The following is a 21,522-nucleotide window of genomic DNA, read 5'->3' on the forward strand; positions in this document are numbered from 1 at the left end:
ATTTGCTTGTTCTATAGCTTTGAACTTAAGTTGAAGCACTGAAATAGTTTGAGAAAATGAAGGGTTTTGTTTCTTTAGAAGTTCTGTTGTACAAACGATCTCTTTTTATCCCCCATAGGACCATCAGTAAATAAATCCAAAAGTTTGGTCACTCGAGAGCAATACAAAGGTACAGAACGTGAACACCTCCTAAATTTCTAGCCCTCTTATTGGCTCAGGGACTTTGAACTGTGTCTGCAGGTCGGTCAGTTTCCCGCTGGACAGTAAGTAGCTGCCCTGTCAAGGTGAAGTTGAAGGAACACCAGATGTTACCAAACGTGGGGCTATTTGAACAGCAGCAGCTTTGGCCATAGTGCTTTTAAACTCAGGAACGCAAACTTGTGAAGCAGTATTATGAAGTTGAAGGCAACCAGATTCCAATTCTCCAGGAGTGAAACCCGATTCTTCAGTAGGTGGAAGGTGACACTAGGATGACTATGAATGTGATCTGCTCACTGACACTTTTTAAAGGCCAATCAATGCTGTGTTTCTCCTTTTTTTTAGGAGTAAGCCATCCCAAGTTCTGTACCATATTTTAGTAACATTTGAGGATGTTGTAGATACAGTTTATTATAACATTTTATAGTTTAAAGAGCTTTATTAATGCAATAAATTAACTTTGTACACATTTTATATATATATATATATAAAAAGACAACTAACAAGCGATTTCAGAATGTTGTAGGCCTCATCAGAGCTTGGTCTCCAAAAACCTGTTTGAAAAAAGCAACATGTTCTTCACAGTGTTCTCCTGTAAAGGAAAATACAGATTTAATCCATTTGATGTGGCATGAAAAGAAGAAAAGCTGCGAATGAACTCTGTAGTTCATAGATGTGTGTACTGGGGTTTTAACTTATTTTTCTCTCATAAAATACTGTTTTCCTAAGCTTTTGAGTTGTCCTCTCTGTTCACGTGGCTCCTACCATTGCAGAACTGGCCAGATGCCTTCACAACCCCTAGCAAATTGCCACCTAACCTGTGGTGTAACATAGGCCATCCTGTGCTGTACACTAACTTAAACCAGAAAAATATATTCCTCTCCCAGCCTTAGAGTGGCTCATGAGTAATAAGCCCCAGCCATCTAAAACTTTTCCTGCCATTTCCTGATACTTCAGAAAGGGATATTCAAGGTGACCTGTGTCCAGACCACCTGATTTGGATCCTGAATCTCTCTACCTCAAACAGACTTCCACTGCAAGTTCCAGGTCATGAATTCAGAATCCACTGGCACAACAGCCACTCTTACTACAAATAGGAGGGCTCTTGAGCTAGATTTTCTAGAAACAAATTTCCCAAGAGTCCCCCTGCCCACAGGCTGCCAGTATTTTCAAGTTTGTAGTTACCTGAGGTCTTTTCATTGTGGCTCTGTTCTCACCTGGTGTGAAATTAGGGTTCCCTCGCAAACGCTGGTTTCGCTGTTCAAAAAACCGGAATATAGTATAGAAAAGCATGTTATCTTCAGTCTGCTTTGCTGCATCTAAAAATTTCCGTGCAGAAATGTTGTCGTGGCCACCAATGCCCCGGATAAACCTTAAGGCAGCTAACACTTGATGTTTGGAAAGAAGAACTTCTACTATTTCATCATTTGCAGTGGAAAGTCGCTAGAAGAGGAAAAGAGAAGTCTGAGTAAATACAAGGGACAGGCAGAATGCTAAGCAGTTTAAACCTTAGCTAGATCGGTCACCTTCAACATATCCAGGGACAGCTGATGAGCAGGAGGATAAAAACTTCCCAAGGATAACAGCAGACAAGCCTGAAAGACAAATTTTCAGCCTAGCTTCAGCATGAGAAGGTTGGAAGGTTAAAATTTTAAGTTTCTCAGCATAAGAGAAGTAAAATCTGATGATGCATACCAAAGGTTTTGAGTCACTGAGGACATGGTACTGCAGGAACTGGTGCAGCATGTAGAAGAGGTTGTGCTGGACCAGCGTCTTGATCACGAGTTCGTGTAAATAATGCTGAAGATAAATAAAGCAAAGACAGTCTCCAAGTGGCTCAGGTACAACAGACTAGGTTTGGGAAGGTGGAGGTATAACTGCAACTATCCTAACTGATGGGTAAAAGTTTGTCGTTGAGAGAGGTGGTTTAATATGCAGGTGAAAGAACCCCACTTGGCATGAACTAAGAACACCATGTTGGCAGCATTAGAAAGTCACCTAGACTCAGTCAGGTAGGCAGGTCCTTTAGCCAACAACTAAGCCATCTCCATTAAAAAAAAAAAAGTGCTGTCAATATCTTAATTCCCTGCTGCCATAAAACCTGGGACAAAAAAATGCTGATTTGATGGTACCTGTACTGTGATCTGAAACTGGTTGAGAGAGCGAATATATTCCATCAAAACAGATACCACAAATTTGTGAGGCATCTCCTACAAAGAAAAAAGTGATCAAAGAGACAGTTGCAAAGAAGCCTCCCAAAAGGAGGTTCCCCATTTACACAGATACACCTCCATTTCCACATTAAACTGGCCCAGTGTTCTGTTGCTGGTCTTACACAAATCCCTCTAAGATCCTCCCCACTTCGATGATGTTCAGGCCTGAGTATTAAGAACCAATCCACGAGCACTGGGTCCTCACCCGAGATACCTTGTCATTCTAATCACACAATGAGTTACTATTCCTCCCTTCCCTTCACATAAGATACTTGTTCTGAGACACTGTGGTTGAGAAGAGGCCAAGTTATCGGTCACCCACCTTCTTTTCCGCAAACACCGACAGGACATGGGTGTACATGTCCGACTGGTCTACCACGGCTTGGGTCCTCAGTGGCCTTTTGAGGAAGGGGCTGCTCCGGCTTTGCCCTGCTTCTACTGCCTAGACAATAAATAACAATTGTCATCTTAGTCCTCACCTAGGTAATGGTGAATCTGCAGTTAATCCAAAAAGACTGAATTTCAAGATGTGAACCTAAGACAGGAGCAGAGGATGGATGACATTATTTGGAAAAAACTTCCTTTGTTGGCTGGGTAAATGATTTAGGAAGTCAGATTTGTTCATTTTGAAAATACACCATTGTCCATGGATGAAACAAAAAAGTGTAAGGCAAAGGTTTCTCTTGAGGCAATTTTTTAACCTCTTAAGAAAATTAGGGAGTTAATCAGACTTTTAAAAAATGAAGTGGTTTCCTGCTTCTTGGTTCTGTGAAGCCCTAATCCTATAATAAGCAGATATCTGGATTTTTAAATGGTCAGCAAGACTCCCCAAATACGACTGAACAGGAAGGCTCTGTGAGAACATCTTGCCTCCTTCCCCTAACTTTGTAAAGCAGTTTAGACCAACACAGATTCTATAGGAGCGGAACCTGCATTTCTAAGCAGCTCCGGGTGCCCCACTGTGGTGGGCTGCTCTTAACAGCAAGGGTTTATAAAGCGCAGAGTAGCAACTGCCACTGGGATCAGACCTACTGATTCCTACTGTACTCTAGCAGGAAGCCTAAAGAAGGATCTAGAAGAGCTCAGCACTCCGTGTGTGACAGCGGGAGAGATAGACATGTATTCCCAGGTCACCCAGCCTTCAGTCCTCACCCTTGAGCAGCTAAAAGCAAGTGATTCTGGGGTTTTATTGTTTAAAACCACTTTAAGATTAATCAGATCCCTAAAGTGAATTTTTTTTTTTTTTTTAAATAGAGGCATGTTTTTATTTATTTATTTGTTTGTTTGTTTTTGTTTATACATGCACTGGGTACAGTCAGAAGCGCGGGAGGGTGAGAGAATTCACCAGAGCCAGAGCGGGGAACAGAGCAGGCAGAAGGACTGAAGTACACTGCTGAGGGGAGCAGCGGGCGGCAGGAGAGGTCTGCGCACCATGTGGGACCCTCCTCTGGTGGCCGGGGAGCAGCCGGGGATCGAACCTGCGCCGCAGAGGCCACGGGCAGCTTCGCAACCCAGCGCTCAACCGCTGCGCCACCGGGGAGGCCCTGAAGTAATTTATTATACTCGTCCTAAACTTTACTTCCTTCTAGCTTCAGAAGAGGTACTAAAAGTATTGCAGAACCTGGTCACTAATCATGTTAACTTTTTCCAGCCCATCATGACAAATACATGAGCCTCCTATATGAGAAGCACAGTGCTAACATTTAATCCTCACTATTCTAATAGGATATTTACTATATGTCAGGATCAGTCTTTTTTTTATAGTTACTGTATCCTCAAAGGAAAGGGAGCTAATGTGGCAAAATGGTTACATTTCTAATTACTGAATCTAGGTTCTGGCTTGGCAGAAAGATGTATGAAATAATGCAAAGGTGAGACTGATTTAGCCATCCAACAGCAGACAAGGATCTATGTGTAAGAACAGATTACAAATTCCCCAAGGATGAAGGCATCAAGTGACATGAGGCTTAAAGCTAATGGGAAGCAGGGCTATGGAATGTTCTGTTACCTCACTATGGCCCATAGCAAACCTTACTGATGTTTGTCAATCAGAATCTTGCATTCTAATTACTTAGAAAACATAGAGCACATCAGCTTACCATTGTATAACTCTGCTCAGCGTCCAGGTACCTTTTATACTCGTGATTGAGTTTGTCGAAAACGGTAGCTATTACAGGCAATGTAGCTCTGTCTGACTCGCTCAACACTGAAAAGAATCAATGTTCACACAGGTCAATGACAAATGTGTTGCTGTGGCCAAAATAATTAATCTCCGGGTTACCAGTGCAAACATACTTTTAAAGGATATTCAGAGAAATATAGAGACCTGAACCTAGGAATTACCTGCCAGCCCTTTCTGGTTACTAGAAAAAATGTAGCCATGGGGGATATTAGCAGAAGATCCTTAAGGTAGATATGTATATATTGACTGCACTGGGTGCTGAATGATGCTTATTGTAAAGGCAGGAGTGTAAGCTCACTACATGTGCACTCGTGTTCAGGCTGCTTTCATCTGGAACCATCCTATTTAGTCTTTTCTACCAAAGTCTCTGCAAATCAGCCTCTCCAGTAGGTTAAATAATCCATTCTTTAGGTGAAGAATGTGGCTACAGGCTACAGAAAAGGCATCAATATGTGTCCCATCTCCCAGTGAAAGTTGTGGGTAGCACAGGCCTGAGACTGGAATCAGACCAGTGGGGAAGGAGTCATACTTACTCTGCGAACAGACAGACAGGATGACCATCTTGCACTCCTTTCTCTGAAGGAGAAAGTCCATGAGTCTTCCTTTATCTGGCAAGAGATTTACTATGGGCTGAAGTTTCACTTGGAGGTTCCAGAGGTAACCTGGATTTAGGAGGTAGAAAATTCAATATGATGGTGCAAATCAGAACAAAGACCCTAAAGATGGTTTCCCTAAACTGGTGGGAGGAAAATAGTGCAAAGCAGTTGGTGGTCTTTCGTGCTAAGCACAGCAGAGTCAGGGAAGTTGGGACATGCCTGACAACAGACGGACTGCCAGCCAAACTTTATATACTTGGTGGATGCTTACAACACAATACCCCTCTGTGTTCACAGGTACATCGGTGGTGTAGCTCCCTGAATATGGGGTGAAGGTGGGCATGCAACAAATCTTTAACCAACTCAAAGCAGTTCCTTCCCTACACCAGGTATTCTTTTAACCTTGAAAGTAGAAAAGCTGTTAACATGTGGCATTAACTTCAGCCCTGTACTTTGGTTTATTCTGTGTTGGCTCATAGGTCCAAAAGGCAACTCCAAGGGAATTTCATAATTGGTTCAGATCAATCCATGAATTTCCTGACCACCACTCTGCCAGGTAGGCAGGTAGAGCCTCTCTCAATTGGGATTCCACACGAGAACTAAACCACCTGATCTGAGTGATCACTGTCTCAATTCTCCCACAGCTGGTACAGAGCTAGCATCATTCTAGATGGACGGGGAGACGGAAGAAGTGAATTCATTATATGCCGTGACACCTAGGACACTGGGGCTAATTCTCTCCTTGAGAATCCCAGGGGTTAAGATGGTAAAATACACAGAAGTTCTCTAATGAGAAAGATACAAGGTGCTAAGAGATTCGCCAGGAAGAGACAACAATTTGAGGAAGGCTTCACCACCACAGTGAGAAATGGCGAAGGCCACAGGTATGCGTAGGCATGATGGGGTCGGTACAGAGCGGGGAGGGGGAGCCTGGATACCGAGCTGCGGAGTCTGGCTTTCAGAATGGAGACATGAAGGGGCTTCAAGCAGGGAAATAGCTATTCCTAGTTTTAATTATAAAAATAATACATGCTCCTGATAAAGTACAAACATGGCGCAGAGTATAAAATGAAAAACTACTCCCATTCCCAAGTCTGAGCACTCATTTCTCAGATTCCCCCGGACACTGTGACCAGCTCGCCCTGATACCCAAAGTCAACAAGCACCACTTTTGCACATGACAATCGTGCCTCTGACCCACCTTGGCTTGCACTGATAATGATGTCAGGCTGAAAGACGATCCAGGACGAAGAATCTACATACGTTATAGGAAATTCTAAACCAAGAAGACATGAAGACAAAAGGCAAACCCCATTTAATTAGCACGTCCCCCTGCCCCCAATTTCTGAGGCTACTCCAATGCCCACTCCCTCCGTAATAAGGACGCCTCCTGACTGGCGGGAGTCTCCAAGTTATTCAGGGCTGGCAAGGGTGGGGATCAGCAGCACTCAGACACCAGCGTGAAAGATGGGGAACAGCTTCCCTGCTGTGTGCAGCGCCAGTGCCTCTGCAAAGGATACAGAGCTTACATGGAACCGGGGACTGGCTGGTCACAGGAGCAGGACCTACAAGAGAAGGAAACACAAGTGTGCAGAGACCAAATCAGAAAATGCTACACACACTAGTACGTAAGATGGGAAATGTACTTTCTAAAGTCTTCAGTCAGTATTTATGCAATTAGTTCAATAAGGAAGAAGTCAGTGGCCACTTCCCACTGATAGCACATGTAGGAATGAGGAAGTCGAGGACAATCCTAGAAAATGTCTTGCTCTCAAGTGAGAGCCAGGAGGCTTTAGTTTTTAAAGCACACAGGTGGCCCTCACATGAAGTCGGTGAGAACCACAGGCCAACCCAACCAAAAACAGAAGGGGAAATGAGGGCAGCTGGCTCTTCCCCAAGCTGCTGGTCTCATCTTTCAAAACAGCCCAATAGACCCTTCTCGAAAGACTACACCAGGACAGCACAGGGTGAAGGAAGATATAAAGATGCAATGAGCCTGGGAGAGGCTTATATTCCAGCAGGAAAAAACAAAACAAAAAGTCAAGAACTGCAACAGATGCTTTTCCACTCATATTCTAGATGACCACAGATTTAAGGGACCCTTGTCAACTAATCTTACCAGGGTTACTCTTTATCAGGGCTACCTTCTGACCATGCCTGGAATTTGCTTTATCGTAACCAGCCAATTTTACCTAATGCCTTCTAACTGGCGCTAAACAAATGGAACAGAGCTAAAGGCTGTAAATGTTTAATGTTGTTTCTCCCCCCAATTCACCAGCAGTCACCTTCATGCCAAATGAGCAGCAGATATACACTAATCATTTGGCATACTGTTCTTTAATAGTAACTTTATTATCCCAGGGAAGGGGAGGAAGCCTGAAAGGACAGAGAAGGTCAAAAGGGCTAATCAAACATTTGTGAGAACTAGTTTCGTCCTCTCCAACTATGCCAGAAGAGTTCTGTTACAAGCGTCGGGCTAATCCAGCAAGGCAGGCTGGGAGGGCAGTATGGTGCTCTTGCTGAACTATCAGGGAAGACCTGAATCTTCTGAATCAAGGGCATCCTGACTCACCATTGCTGACTGGCATTCCCAAGAAGACATTGCTACTGGAGCTCCAGCAGTTTCTATGATTTACGCACTGAAATGCCATGTAGCTTACTCTTTACGACAGTCTCCTTTCAAAGAGCTGATTATTATTCTAGTTTGAAATCAATTACACTGGGAAAAGACAAAGGAACTAAATGGTTTCTTTCCCCTTCCCTGAAATCCTGACCTCCTCTGATTTCCTAGGCCCATGTCTTCAGGTAGAAGGACTGATCTAGAATAACCTACAAACCACAGCCTATCACCATCAGTCAGGAGAGAACACAGTTTTTATCATAAGTGGGACACAGAATATGAGAAAGATCAAGAAAATTGATCCCAGGTTAAATTAACAGCCAGAAGCAACCAAATTTAATCTCGGCTGTTACAAAGTACAAACAGAAAATGTCAAGGACTCATTTGATGTTACAAAATCTTTCTGCTTCAATAGATTATCAGAACTTTCCATTTGAAAGCTCAGGGAAGAGAAAAAATATTCTGTTTTTTCCAAAGAAGATTCATTTATAGATAAAGTTTTTCACAGTAACAAAATTTTAACTTGCAGGAGTTGCAATAAAAAAAAGAGAGAATCACCCTCACACAAGCAAACCCATCTGGGAACCTCTGTATACACATTCCACCTTGAACTTCACTCCCGACCACACAATGATTCCCTTTTACCTGCCATGGGGATCTGATAGGGCTGAATCGATCGAGCCGGAAGCACTGGATGATGGAAGGTAACAGTGCCATCGAACTCCCCCCTTAACTTGATGTCAAATATCACCGAAGTCTGAAGTGGAGAAAGAAAAGACTGTGATGCCACAGAGACCACACCCAACCTGCATTACCCCGCATCATGCTAATTCAAATCAGCTTAGTCTGTGTTTGCTTCCCGTCCCTACAGGCGAGTGCTTGTTTGAGAAGGAATTTGCTAGAGCATGAGGACTCTCTTTAACATTTTCATCCACTCTCACAAATATTCCTGGCATTTATGACATGCATCCTTTGAAGGGCTCAAAGTGATCTGAATGGGTCTTTTTCATTTTGCCATGCAACAACTTCCTTAGAGATATGGGTGTCACCACAGTCCTGGAACCTTGGAAAAGAAGTGGCTTATCTACCACCTGCCACCCAGCTTACAGCACAGGAAAAGTAGGAACCATTCTAGTCCTTTCTATCTAGCCTCTACACTCACAAAGAAAGTACAGAGCTCATGTGATCCTGTAACAGAGCGAGTCTGCAGTGAATTCCCAGCTTAGACGATTCAAATAACTATCCCAAAATCAAATCTACTTGCGTTATTTTATAAATAAGTTTTAATTATCTTTATTTAACTGATACAAAATCACTGTTTTTCCTAAATCACCTAAAATATCAAACCCATTTCCAAAACTTTTAGCATAAAAAGCACTTTCTATCACTGTTTAGAACATTTTGCCAAATTTTACAACTCTATTAACCAGAGCTCACTGGTATAACACAGCCCAGACACCCACACACAGCTCATACCTCCGTGTCCTGATGGTGAACGACTACGAGGTTATCCACCACATTTACAGCAAACTTTCCTGTTCGATTTAACTTTAATATGTGCATCTTTTTACAGGTACCTTCTCTGTAGAACAACAGATAGGTCAAAAAAACAGATCGACAAGGTTTAGTTCACATTTTCAAATGGCATTAAGTGGGAAGAAAGCATTAAATATACCGTGGTAGATGATAGAGGACTACCTCCGCTCCTGTACTATTGGAGGTCCGGGAATGGTGCCTCAAGAAGAGAACATAGAGTTGTCCGTATCTAATTAGAGAACACAGACACGTAAGTCACATATGGCCGCTGGAAATCCCTCCATTCTCAATGCCGAATTAGTCAGCCATAGTTAAGTAAACTATGACTTATTTACTCAAGGGAATATTCTGCAGACAACAAAAATATTTACAAAGAAAATACAGTCAGTGTTTCAAAAAGCCTACTACATAATTAAATGGAGAAGAAGATACAAACTAAATGTAGCCTGATCATGACATTTTAAAATAAAAAGACATTATGCATAATGTCTAAAAATACTTGCAAGAAATACGTGTTGTGAATAACTATCCTGGAGGAATGAGCTATGTCCATTTTCTTTTTCCCTAACCTTATCTATTTTCCAAGCTTTATGTCATAAACATATTTCCTAATCACAGGAAAGTGGAATCACTTCATTTTTAAGCTGCATCTCGTAAGTGGCTCTGTGAGCAGTTTTGCAGGCTCGTTTGCAGGCCGGCGGTCACCACCATTCTGGGCCTGCCCCAGGGAAGAGAAGGAGACCAAAGGGAAGGGGCAGTCCCCTGCTCCCCAGCAGCCAGGACTGCCCTCCCTGTATCTGTTTTCTAAATCAGGATGCCATAGATGATTTCCTTTAAAAAACACATTCCAACCGTTAAAAAATTTCAAAGTCTGGAAACTACTGGCTTTAGCCAAAAAAGAATCAAAAGTAACTTAGGACCAAAATGTTGATATTTGCTGAACAGGATTTACAGGTATATAGATTCTTTGTATTAGTTTCTATTTTCACATTTGAACTTTTCATAGTAAAGTTTAAAAACTGGCATATCTGCATTTCCAAACAAACCTTTCTATGTAAGGAACTCAGTCCCATGTCTGTTAAATAAAAAAACAATTTTCTTGTTTAGAAGAAGAATTATGATCTATTCTAGGCAAAAATATTCCTTGATAAGCTTCAACTCACAGAGTGGAAAAAATAATTCTAAAACGAAGATACCTAAAAATTAAGTTGGTTCAGTGTTCTCTTCTTATAAGACTTGAATGGTTAAACAACATCACTAGTATCACAAAGTTAGCAAAATCCAAAAAGAATATCAGGAAGACCACCGTTTCTCCATACATAAGATCTAGGCACTGGGCCTCTCTGGTGGTGCAGTGGGTTGAGCACAGTGCTGTGAAGCTGTCCGCAGCCTCTGCAACGTGGGTTTGAGTCCCAGCCAGCAGGGAGATACCCACATGGTGAGCAGACCTCTCCTGTCTCGCCTGCTGCTCCCCTCAGCAGTGTATTTCGTCAGGCTGCCTGTTCTGCTCCCGGCTTTGTCTCTGGTGAATCCTCTCACCCTCCCGTGCCTCTGGCCTGTACCCCAGCTATTGTATAAATAAAAAATAAATAAATAAATCTTAAAAAAAAAAAGATCTAGGCACTGATGGCAAGGGGACACCTTGCGTGCGCCAAGGACACCTAAGAGGCCTCTCTGGAGCACTCACTAACGTGCCATTACTAGTGTCACTAAAAACAATGCAAGAAGAATTCTCTCAAAAGACGTACATGGTCGCCATCGCCATGTCTCTCTCGGAAAGGTTCAGTTTATTTGATTTAGGCGCAGCTGGTAACTCAATCTCAAACTTGGGCAGCTTCGACATAGTGCCAGCCTGTTTGGAGGGAAACATTGTTTTAGGAAAAGTTTATTAAAGCCTTTGATGATTCAATATCCCCATGTAAAACCACTGAAGAAATACACACACTTTGTTTTTCCAGCCTCTCCAAATCCCCTGCTGTCCTTTACACACAGGGATCTTGTCCCCAGAGAACGCATGGCCTCAGGTGGTGGGATAGTGCCCTCTAGTGGTCAGAGGCGGCAAGGGGCTTGCTAGAGGCACTACCCACTTGGAGATAGTTGACATAGTAGAAAGTTGGAGAAGTAGGATAGAAAGTGAGAAACTTTTTTTTAAGAGAGGCTTATTCTTACCCGAAAATAAAAGGGCTGCAGCACATTTCCCAGGACTGTAGTGGACAGCAGGATCACGGCGCTCTCAGGACAGTACATGTACCAGTTCACATTGATGTTTTGGCTCTTCAGGAGTTTCAAATTACGTTTCTCTGGTAATACCTAAAGCAAAGTTCCAGAAACAGAATCTTCATTAAGGAATAGCAAACTGTCAGAAGACAGAGTAAACTGAGTATACAAAAGGCAGAAAAAAAAAAATAGGGCCTCCCCAGTGGCACAGGGGGTTGAACACCGTCTGTGAAGCTGTCCGAAGCCTCGGCAGTGCGGATTTGATCCTGTCCGGCCGGCGAGGGTCCCACATGACGCAACAGACCTCTCCTGTCTCACCCACTGCTCCCCTCAGCAGTGTATTTCTGTCATCTGCCTGTTCTGCTCCCTGCTCTGTCTCTGGTGAATCCTCTCACTCTCCCGTACCTCTGGCCTGTACCCCAGCTCTTGTATAAAAATAAATAAATCTTTAAAAAAAAAAAAGTTAACTTGAAAATTATATTGATTTTATTACAGTATTGACTGATCCAGTTCTCAGACTGAGAAAAGTTGTTGGACTGCAAGGTCCAGGTCTGAGCTCCAAGACCCAGGGCACTATCCAGCAAAGAGCAAGCAGCAGCAGCATTCCCACTCATCTCACACAAGGTGAGAAATACCCCAACCCTAATCCTGTGCAGCCACTCTGCCAGCACCCAGCCTACAGTATCTACTTTCTCCCAGTCTCCACCCTGCTGCCATTTCCACTGAGTCAAGGAGGGGCCTCCTCTTCCTAACATGTGTTCGTGGGACTTCGAGCACACCTAGTGCTTTATAATCAAGGCGCTTGAAATATACACAAAATACTCCAATACATCAAGAACACTGGCTAGAGCCCCAGATATTCATGCTCAGAGAACACTATGAGTGGAAGTCAGGGTCAAGAGACGTAGGTTTCTTGACAACTTGGATATAATGAGGATGTGCAAAAGTGTTCTTTCTATTTCTTGAAGATTTCAAAACTTACCTAGATGACCTGAATGCATACCTTCCAACTGCAGAGAGCACAAAGAGATCTTTTAAAATGGTTGCCATCAGGAACTCTCTGTAAAGCAGGTAATCCTTTCCAAGCTACCACATGTACAAACTATTTCTGTGTGTGAGATTTGTTTGAAGTGTTTTCTTTCTGCTAGCCATTACCGAAGATTTTAACAATAGCCCTACAACAAGCACCTTGGCATAATACCTCATATTTTGCTTACACAAATATATTTTCTGTATCCATACATTCTAAATTATACTGCATTTATTTGTCAACAAAATAAAAACTGCAAAGAACTGCACAACCGCTACATTAGCTCCACTTGAAGCATTCTAATAGGCCAGGAAGTTGGGAATATATTAAAAGATCAGTTGAGGCAGGTACATCAAAAGACAATATCAACAGTGAAAAGGCAACCTATGGAATGGGAGAAAGGATTTGCAAATCATATGTCTGATAAAGGAGTAATATCCAGACTACATACAGAACTTTTACAATTCAACCACAAAAAGACCCAATTAAAGAGTGAACAAAGGATTTAAATAAGCATTCCTTTAGGAAACACAAGTGGCCCACATCTATGAAAAGATGCTCATCATCACAAATCATCGAGAATCACAACCACAATGAGGTATTTCCTACCCCTAGAGTATTATTATTGAAGAAACAGAAAATAAGTGTTAGTGAGAAGGTGGAGAAATTTAAACCTTTTTGCACTGTTGGTGGGAATATAAAATGGTAACTCTATGGGAAACAGCATGGAAGTTCCCCAAATATTAAAAATAGAACTACTATGTGATCTAGCGATCCCATTTGTGGGTCTATTCCCAAAAAAAATTTAAAGTAGGGTCTTGAAGAGATACTTGCACGCCATATGTATAGCGGCATTAGTCAATACAGCCAAAAGGTAGAAGCAATCTAAGTGTCCATCAGCCCATGAATGGATAAACAAAATGTGGTGAATACAGACAATGGAGAATTATTCAGTCTTAAAAAAGGATATTCTGATACATGCTACAACATGGATGAACCTTGAGGACATTATGCTAAGTAAAATAAGCCAGACACAAAGTAGCAAATACTATATGATTTCATTTATATGAAGTACTCAGAGTACTTCATAAAAAATATTATGAAATTCATAAAAATATTAAGTGGAAAGGTGGCTACCAGGGGTGGGGGACAGGGAAAAGGAGGGATGTTTATTGAGTATAGAATTTCAGTTCTATAAGATGAAAAACTTTGGAGATCTGTTTCACAAGGTGAATACAATTACACAACTAAATTTTACACTTAAAAATAATTAAGAGGGTGAATTTTATGTTATATGCTTTTACCACAAATATTTTTTTTAAGATGAAGGTGTTTTCATTAAAGAGGAAATACAAATGGCCAATACACAAATGAAAAGATGCTTACCTCCCTAATTATGAAAAATGCAAATTAAAATGTCTTTTACTCTTTCACTGGCAAATGTCTACAGACTGATAATATCCTGGTCTGGCAAAGGTGTGAAAAATAGAGATTCCAACATTGCTAGTGAAAATGCAAGCTTCTGGAATAAATTTAGAGATATCTATTCAGCTTTTTTTTAAAGATATCTTTATGCATACAAGAACTGGGGCACAGGCCAGAGGTGTGGAAGGTGAGAGGATTCACCAGAGACAGAGTGGGGAGCAGGACAGGCAGATTGACTGAAATACACTGCTGAGGGGAGCAGCAAGCGAGTCAGGAGGGTAGTTGTGGGTAGTTCCCTGGCCAGGGATTGAACTCACAGGCTTCATAGGTTGTGTCTTAACCCTTTGCGCCACCAGGGAGGCCTGATATCTTTTCCGCTTTTTAGGTGTTCATACCTAGTCTGCTAATTTCCTTTCCAAGAATTGCCTCACCCAAGAATATGATGTAATGTTTATAAGCATGTTTAATGAAGAATTATTTATAATCACCAAAAAATAAAAGCAAGCCAAATGTTCAATAAGGGGTTGGTTAAATAAGCTAGTATACCCACAGAGGAGAATACCATTCAATTAGAATATGGAAACATGTCTAAAGTATACTGCTGTGCAAAAAAAAAATTCACAAAAGTATATATATACACACAAATACAGTATTTCCATTTTTATAAAAATCAATAAAAGTTTGTATGTGTGTAGAAAAAAAAATGGAGGGATGTATACCAACTGCTCATAATAGTTATGTCTAGGGGTGGGAGGGGCTTTTCCCTTCTGTATATCTTGACTGTTTTCATTAAAAACATGTATTACTTGTAATTAGGAAAAAAAGAATAAAAACCAGAGACTGAAGCACCAAACTCTCAAAATATATGTGAAGTGCTAAATTCAAAAGGCTGCCAAACTGCTACCACAGATTGTGTCCAGCCAATACAAATGGTAAATGCAGTACCTGATAAAATTCGATTCCTTGATCGGTTATGAAGACAATCTCCGTCGAACTGGTCCAGCAGAATCCCAGTATGTTGGCATTCTTGGTCTGAAAAGAATTACTGTAGGGTAAGTGAAAAATTATCAGGCTTTTCCGCCCTCCTGCCATTAGCATTAATGATAGATCCCTGCAGTCCTACATGCATGCCTGATAGTGGGCACCTGGAGTAGGGTGTGGGCATGCATAGGTGGGCATACCTGGGCAGAGACGAGGCTTATAAGGGCAGTGTCATGGGGACACCAGCAGAGAAATAGTATTAGAATTAGAGAGCAGAGCAAGAAAGCCAGAGAGCCCAGAAAGAGTAAAGACTTGCTGGGGGCTGGGAGGGCTGCCAGCCTCCTGGCTCCCCTGCCCCCTGCTTTGTAAAAAGCTCGATAAATGTCTGAAAAGCCACCAAAGGCTCCAGGACTCTCCTTTACTCATCTGCTCAGATCACAGAAAACCTGCACGGTACCTTCCTGCCCCTACAATTACACAGACTTAATGAACAAGAAAAACGTACATATAATTCCCTTGAAAAGCTTAATATAGTCTGCTGTTTGTAATACTCTTTAGTAAAGTTGCCCAGATTTATCAATAAATCAACTCTTCTTTCAAATATAGCTTTCATGGATTTTCACCTGCAACACCTCATTGAAGCAATTAAGTCTTAATTCCTTCCAGGTAGCAGACGAGGGAAATACAGCCCTGAGAGACAGCAATATCTACCATTAGGAATCACAGCACAGATGACCTTCTCCTTGTCAACCACACTATAAAAACTGCAGTTATAAAAGCAGAAAGACCTAAACATTCTCATTGTGTTGCCCAAAGAGGGGTGGGGGCATTGAGCCCACACCCTAACTCACTTGGTAAACAGCAAGTTTACTGGCTGGCAGGGGTTTAGCTAATGTGGAGTATCCTTCTAAGGAGCCCACCCTCAACTCCATTTACTGAAATCAGTCACAAAGATGCAAAAAGCCTATTCCATCCACTAGCAGCTTCTGCTAGTTTCTGGGGTGCTCACAGTGCTAAAGTTAGCTGAGCTCCAGCTAGCCCAGTTTATTACGCCCAGCAAATCTAATTAATGTGGATTAGAATCTATGCCCAGGGAAAGAAACAGCGAGAAAGGACACGACAAGGACAATGCATGCAGAAAGGAAAACATCATCAGCAGAGAAGAAACTCTTCTCCCAAAACCTCCACCAGCAGGCTCTGAAAGGCGCCCGGGGCCTAACTCAGAGGCACCACCAGCCCAAGGAGAGGCACCCAGGCAACAGGACAACAGCCACAGATAGCACAGCCGTCACTGTCATTCATGCCCCCAGCTCCTTTCTGCAGATACAGGAACAGGTTTAACTTTTCAAACTGTCCAAAGACACTGCGCCAACACACAACACCGTCGGCCCCCAGCCTGTGCCCGCAATCACTACTCCGGTTCCCCAGGGGCCCTCGTGGTTATAAGCCCACAGCTGGAAGGGGTCAGAGCCCTTACCTTGCACTCCTGAGTGTACTCCAGCTGAGAGCTCTCTGGGATAAAATTAGAAAAATCCTGAAAGAAAAAAAAGAGAAGTCTGGTTTGGACAACATACTGCCAACCTATTCTGGCATGCAACAAGAGAGAAAAATGAATTTTAAAAGTGATTAGAACGATGTAAAAAAATTTTTAAAAATTTTAAAAAAGTGATTAGAAAAAACTGACAAAAACTCAAAGACAAGAAAAATTAAGAAACAATCCACCTCCTTCAGAGCAGCAGGTATTCAATTCAATGTATTTTTTAGGGTTAATCCAAACATTTTTTTTTTTTTTTTTTAAGATACTCTTTTTTTTTTTAATGCAATTTTTTTTTTTTTTATAGAGGCATGCTTTATTTATTTGTTTGCTGGTTTGTTTGTTTGTTTTGTTTATACATGCACTGGGTACAGTCAGAAGCGCGGGAGGGTGAGAGAATTCACCAGAGCCAGAGCGGGGAGCAGAGCAGGCAGAAGGACCGAAGTACACTGCTGAGGGGAGCAGCGGGCGGCAGGAGAGGTCTGCGCGCCATGTGGGACCCTCCTCCGGTGGCCGGGGAGCAGCCAGGGATCGAACCGGCGCCGCAGAGGCCGCGGGCAGCTTCGCAACCCAGCGCTCAACCGCTGCACCACCGGGGAGGCCCAAACATTTACCTAGGATTTAGAAACTGATTTTTTTCAATGCAATTCAAATGGGTGATTTCAGAGAAATGGGCTTCTACATTTTACAAGAGGCTTTCCAAAATTTTTAGCAATTAATATTGATGGAAAGAAACATGATTCTGCCTCTTTCCCCACAACTTTTTCTCTACTTTACAAAGAGCAATGGTGAATATTTACAAAGGCTGACTTGCCAACAAGCTGCTCAGCTTTGAATATCTGTCCCTATTAGATTCAAAGATGAAAGAAGTAATTAAATGAAGTTATTGGGGCAAGGCTAATTCACAAAGCAGCTAAAACCACACCTCACATAATCTATACATCTTTTGTATAAGGACAAAAGATGCCTCAGTGTCCAGATTAATTTTTTTAATTCAACTCAAATATGACATATTAAGAGCATAAGTAATCTTTTTTTTTTTTTTTTTGAGGGAGGGGGCTGATAATTCTCTTCAAGAATCCCAAAAGCTCAAGTACAATGCAACACAGTATCTCCATGACATTAAAATAACAAACAGTCCCTTTAACACTGGAGTTTTACCATTTATTCACTTCTAATGTCCTTTTTTTTTGTTTGTTTTTTGGTACCTTTAAAGATATCTTACCACAGTCTTTGAGGTCCTCTGAACAGCCAATATCTTATTTTCTAAGGAAAACTTAATGCATTTCACTTCTCCTTTGTCTTCCATTCTTTAAGAAGAAAGAAGAATATGTTAAGAATTAAACTTCATAACTGAAGTCTAGCTTCTATCATTTTGTGAGAAGAAAAAAGTTAAATATTCAGGAAGCAGCAAATCTGAATTTAAAATTAAAAGTATGTTTCTGAAGTTGTCAGTATGACTCTTTCAACAACAAACTCCAACTGGCAACAAACTACTGGAGAAATTTACAGCATTGACGAAAACTGCATCAAGAATTGAGATCAGGGCCTCCCCGGTGGCGCAGCGGTTGAGTGCTGGGTTGCGGAGCTGCCCGCAGCCTCTGCAGCGCCAGTTGGATCCCCGGCTGCTCCCCGGCCACTGGAGGAGGGTCCCACATGGCGCGCAGACCTCTCCTGCCGCCCGCTGCTCCCCTCAGCAGTGTACTTCAGTCCTTCTGCCTGTTCTGCTCCCCGCTCTGGCTCTGGTGAATTCTCTCGCCCTCCCGCGCTTCTGACTGTACCCAGAGCTTGTATAAATAAATAAATAAATCTTAAAAAAAAAAAAAAAAAAAAAAAAAAGAATTGAGATCACCTGCATTTCACCTGCAACTCATTTTCACCACACAGTAAACACCAACTACTGACTGCTCTCCCCATTGCTGTCACAGCAAAGTTTTAGAAAGTGGGAGAGGGGTTGCTCTTTGGCCTCACTTTTATTCACTGCCCAGCAGATGGCACCTACTGGGCAGGCTGCATCCCACCTGGATGTCTCACAATCACCTCAGCTACAAAGGAAAGTCAAGGGACAGCTTACAAAGCAGCTCAAGGACACTTTTGGGAGTCTGGGGAAGTTCATTATCTGGACTGTGGTGGTAGTTTCATGGATGTACTCATGTCAAAATTCATCAATTGTGTAAGTTAAATATATGCAGCTAATAATTATTATACATCACATAAAACTTAGCATGTTTTTACTAAAACGGGGTAACCTCAGTATCTTCCCCTCAAATCTTAGATCTAGATCATTACCATCTCACTCTCACTTTCCATACCCAACTAACCACCAAGTCTTACCCAAGACTTTTCTAAGCACCCCTAGAGTGCCTATGTGATGTCAGTCTACACTGCCTCCCATGCGGTCTTCACTACACCTGGCTCGTACTACTACGATGCTCTCAAGTGGCATCCCTGACTTGATATGCTCCCAACTAACCCAGCCTCAAAGCTGTAAACAACGTGCTGTTTCCAAACTCTGATATGAGCGTGCCATGCCCCACCTTACACATCTTCGGTAACAAAATAAAGCCCTAAATACAAGACAGAACATGAAAAATTCAGGCTGGCCCCTACCGGTGGCCAAACCACCACCTCTCCCTTCCCTACATGGACATCTAACCTTTAGCTACACAGACCCGGAGTCCCCATACACCATACTTGCTCCCCTCTGCACTGGGATTCCCTCCAGTTGAAAGGTGGCCTTCTCCTAGAAGCACCTCATTCAGGCTTGCAAGCCTTGCTCAAAGACTGCCTCCTCCCTGGCCTTCCCCCTACAGGGCAGTGGTCTTCCCCAACACATCCCAAGATAAAGGTTGCAACGTTTCTGTGTGTCCACACTCTGAACAGAGCACTGTTAACAGTACCTATCGCACTCAGTAGTATGTGTCCACTCACTTGTCTCCCTCACTCAATTACTGAGCTCTCCAAGGGGCACTTAGTTCATTCAAAGCCTTCACATGCCTGATGCCTAGCACAGGGACTAAAACCAGTGTTTCTCAAACACCAGTGTTTCTCAAATAAAAGGAAAAGGTGATTCATTTTCTACCTCAAAAACTGTTTCTTACTGACATAGCCAACTGCAAAAATTAAGTCAACAATAAGCAGAGGACTAACATTGTACTTTCCTCTTCTATAATCACCCAAATGGATAGTTTATCACCCAAATGGAGATATCTCTGAAAATGAAAGGGGCTCCTATTCATAATTACACTGGTTCAACTTGCATAAACTGGGATATGCAGTCATCTTAAACACAGCGGAGCTGCGATTTTCTTAATATACATCATTATGTGGCAAACAGTGAATCTCCCCATCTACAACTCACTGTGAAAAAAACCTGGGTCAAATGAGGAAGTGAAAGTCCTCCTAGGTCAAGAAACTAGAAATGTGCACCTCGATGCAATGACTTGCTAATTTCAAGTACCAGGAAGTAGGTGCCCTACTTTGGAATATTTAGGTCCTAAATGAACAAGGAAGGAATTTCCCCACATTATTTGACTGACAAAAAGTGCCACCAAGACCGCACAGCAGGTGTCTGCTTCCCTCTCCTGCGCTCACACGCGCACACACACACACACACACACACACACACACATTTCATAGCTTTTAGGGGAGGCAAAAGACAAAACTGTAAAACCACCTTCATGAATGAGATAAAGAAAAACACCATTTTGTTTGCACATTGACGTTCTTCTGAAAATGTCAATAGTTACCTAAATGAGATGGGGTTCCTATCCTCTGGGCCTTTAACTACCACCCCAGTGGCTCCACCAGATCGCACAGCAAAAACCTGGGAGGGAAGACAGGCATTGTTAATGGTGTCAACTTTGAAAGGTTCTAGGCACACACGCCAACCTACAGGTGACTGTTTCCCATACACCCCACCCTTGGTTTTACTAACCTAACATGGAACCTACCAATCTGCAGACGCTTGGTGTTCACATGAATTTTAAGGAACACAACAGAGACCGGAAAAGTCTCTACCACTCCAAGAGCTGCCCTCCGAGCAAGACTTGGTCGGGGTCCTCTATGCTCCAAGTTTTAATACAACCTGGCATGGACGCCGCTGATGCACTTAAACACACCCTGTTCCTCCCCTCACTGCTCCCCGCATCCCCTTAAAAATTCAGAGAATAATGAAAAACCCCATGTCTAAATGAACTGCAAGGGTAACTAATGACAAAGACAAAAGGCGCCCGGGAAAGACCGACATGCTAAGAGCTGACTCCCGCCGCAGGGCGCCGGGCCCCCCCCCAAGCTGTCACTTTGGAGAAGAAAGCCCCGGCCGCGCGGGCGCCGGATCCCCGCGCCCACCCCTGGGACCGGAGCTGGCTACGGCGCCAGGGTGGCTGGGCGAGCTCCGGGCCTGGTCCCCGGGCACCGGCCTCGACGCGCAGGGTGACCGGGGCGCCGGGCAGGGCGCGCCCGGCAGCGCGGGGGAGGAGGACCCGGCCCGGCCCGGACCTGCTTGTTGGCCTCATCGAAGAAGACGCAGTTGACGGGGTTCGCCTTCTCGAACTGCACCGGCCGCTCGCACAGCTCCAGGTAGTAGTCCTCCTCGCCCATGGCGGGCGCCGCGGCGGCGGCTGGGGGCCCGGGGGCGACCGCCAGCGTGGAGCGGGGCGAGCGGCGCCCGACAGCGGGCGCGAGCAGTCCAGCCGGGCGGCGGCGGCGGCTGCAGCGACCGGAGCGGGCGCGGAGGCTGCTTCCTGGTGCCACGCCCCCACCTCCGCGGGCACGTGACCCGCGGCCCTCCGGGCTTAAACGGGCGACGGCCGTCTCGGTGGGGCCCACAGACTTCGGCCGCGCCCGCGCCCAGTCGGAGGCTCCGCCCCCTTCCCGGAGGACTGGGTCCCAGAGCGGCTCGCCGGCCGCGGGGAGGGGCGGGCGGCGGCGGCGTGACCCGGAAGCCCGTGCGGTGCGCAGGGCGGAGGCGGCGCCGCCAATCCCGGCC

The 21,522-nt window shown here is 43.7% G+C and overlaps 2 protein-coding genes across 2 annotated transcripts in view; one reads left to right on the plus strand and one right to left on the minus strand.

The window, feature by feature from the left end:
* The window catches only part of NPC1 (NPC intracellular cholesterol transporter 1), a 45,235-nt gene extending 44,294 nt beyond the window's left edge, over positions 1-941 (plus strand). Inside the window, exon 25 of the mRNA XM_037508732.2 lies at positions 119-941. Coding sequence (XP_037364629.1) covers positions 119-201 — 83 coding nt within the window. The 3' untranslated portion in view covers positions 202-941. The remainder of the gene's footprint in view (positions 1-118) is intronic.
* RMC1 (regulator of MON1-CCZ1) lies at positions 618-21,200 on the minus strand. The gene is made up of 20 exons (XM_037508733.2): positions 21,033-21,200; positions 20,282-20,358; positions 17,758-17,842; positions 16,476-16,532; positions 14,963-15,049; positions 11,515-11,655; positions 11,094-11,197; positions 9,485-9,574; positions 9,286-9,391; positions 8,455-8,566; positions 6,710-6,754; positions 6,391-6,444; positions 5,127-5,255; positions 4,511-4,617; positions 2,734-2,853; positions 2,331-2,408; positions 1,894-1,998; positions 1,725-1,793; positions 1,416-1,641; positions 618-790 (listed from the first exon to the last, which is right to left on the minus strand). The coding sequence occupies exons 1-20, from the start codon at positions 21,132-21,134 to the stop codon at positions 711-713; spliced, it is 1,974 nt and encodes a 657-aa protein (XP_037364630.1). The 5' UTR covers positions 21,135-21,200; the 3' UTR covers positions 618-710.
* Between the last annotated feature and the right edge of the window lie 322 nt (positions 21,201-21,522).

The sequence above is a fragment of the Talpa occidentalis genome, unplaced genomic scaffold (assembly GCF_014898055.3).
Source record: "Talpa occidentalis isolate TD23 unplaced genomic scaffold, MPIMG_talOcc4v2.1 talOcc4.13, whole genome shotgun sequence".
NCBI classification, from domain to species: Eukaryota; Metazoa; Chordata; class Mammalia; order Eulipotyphla; family Talpidae; genus Talpa; species Talpa occidentalis.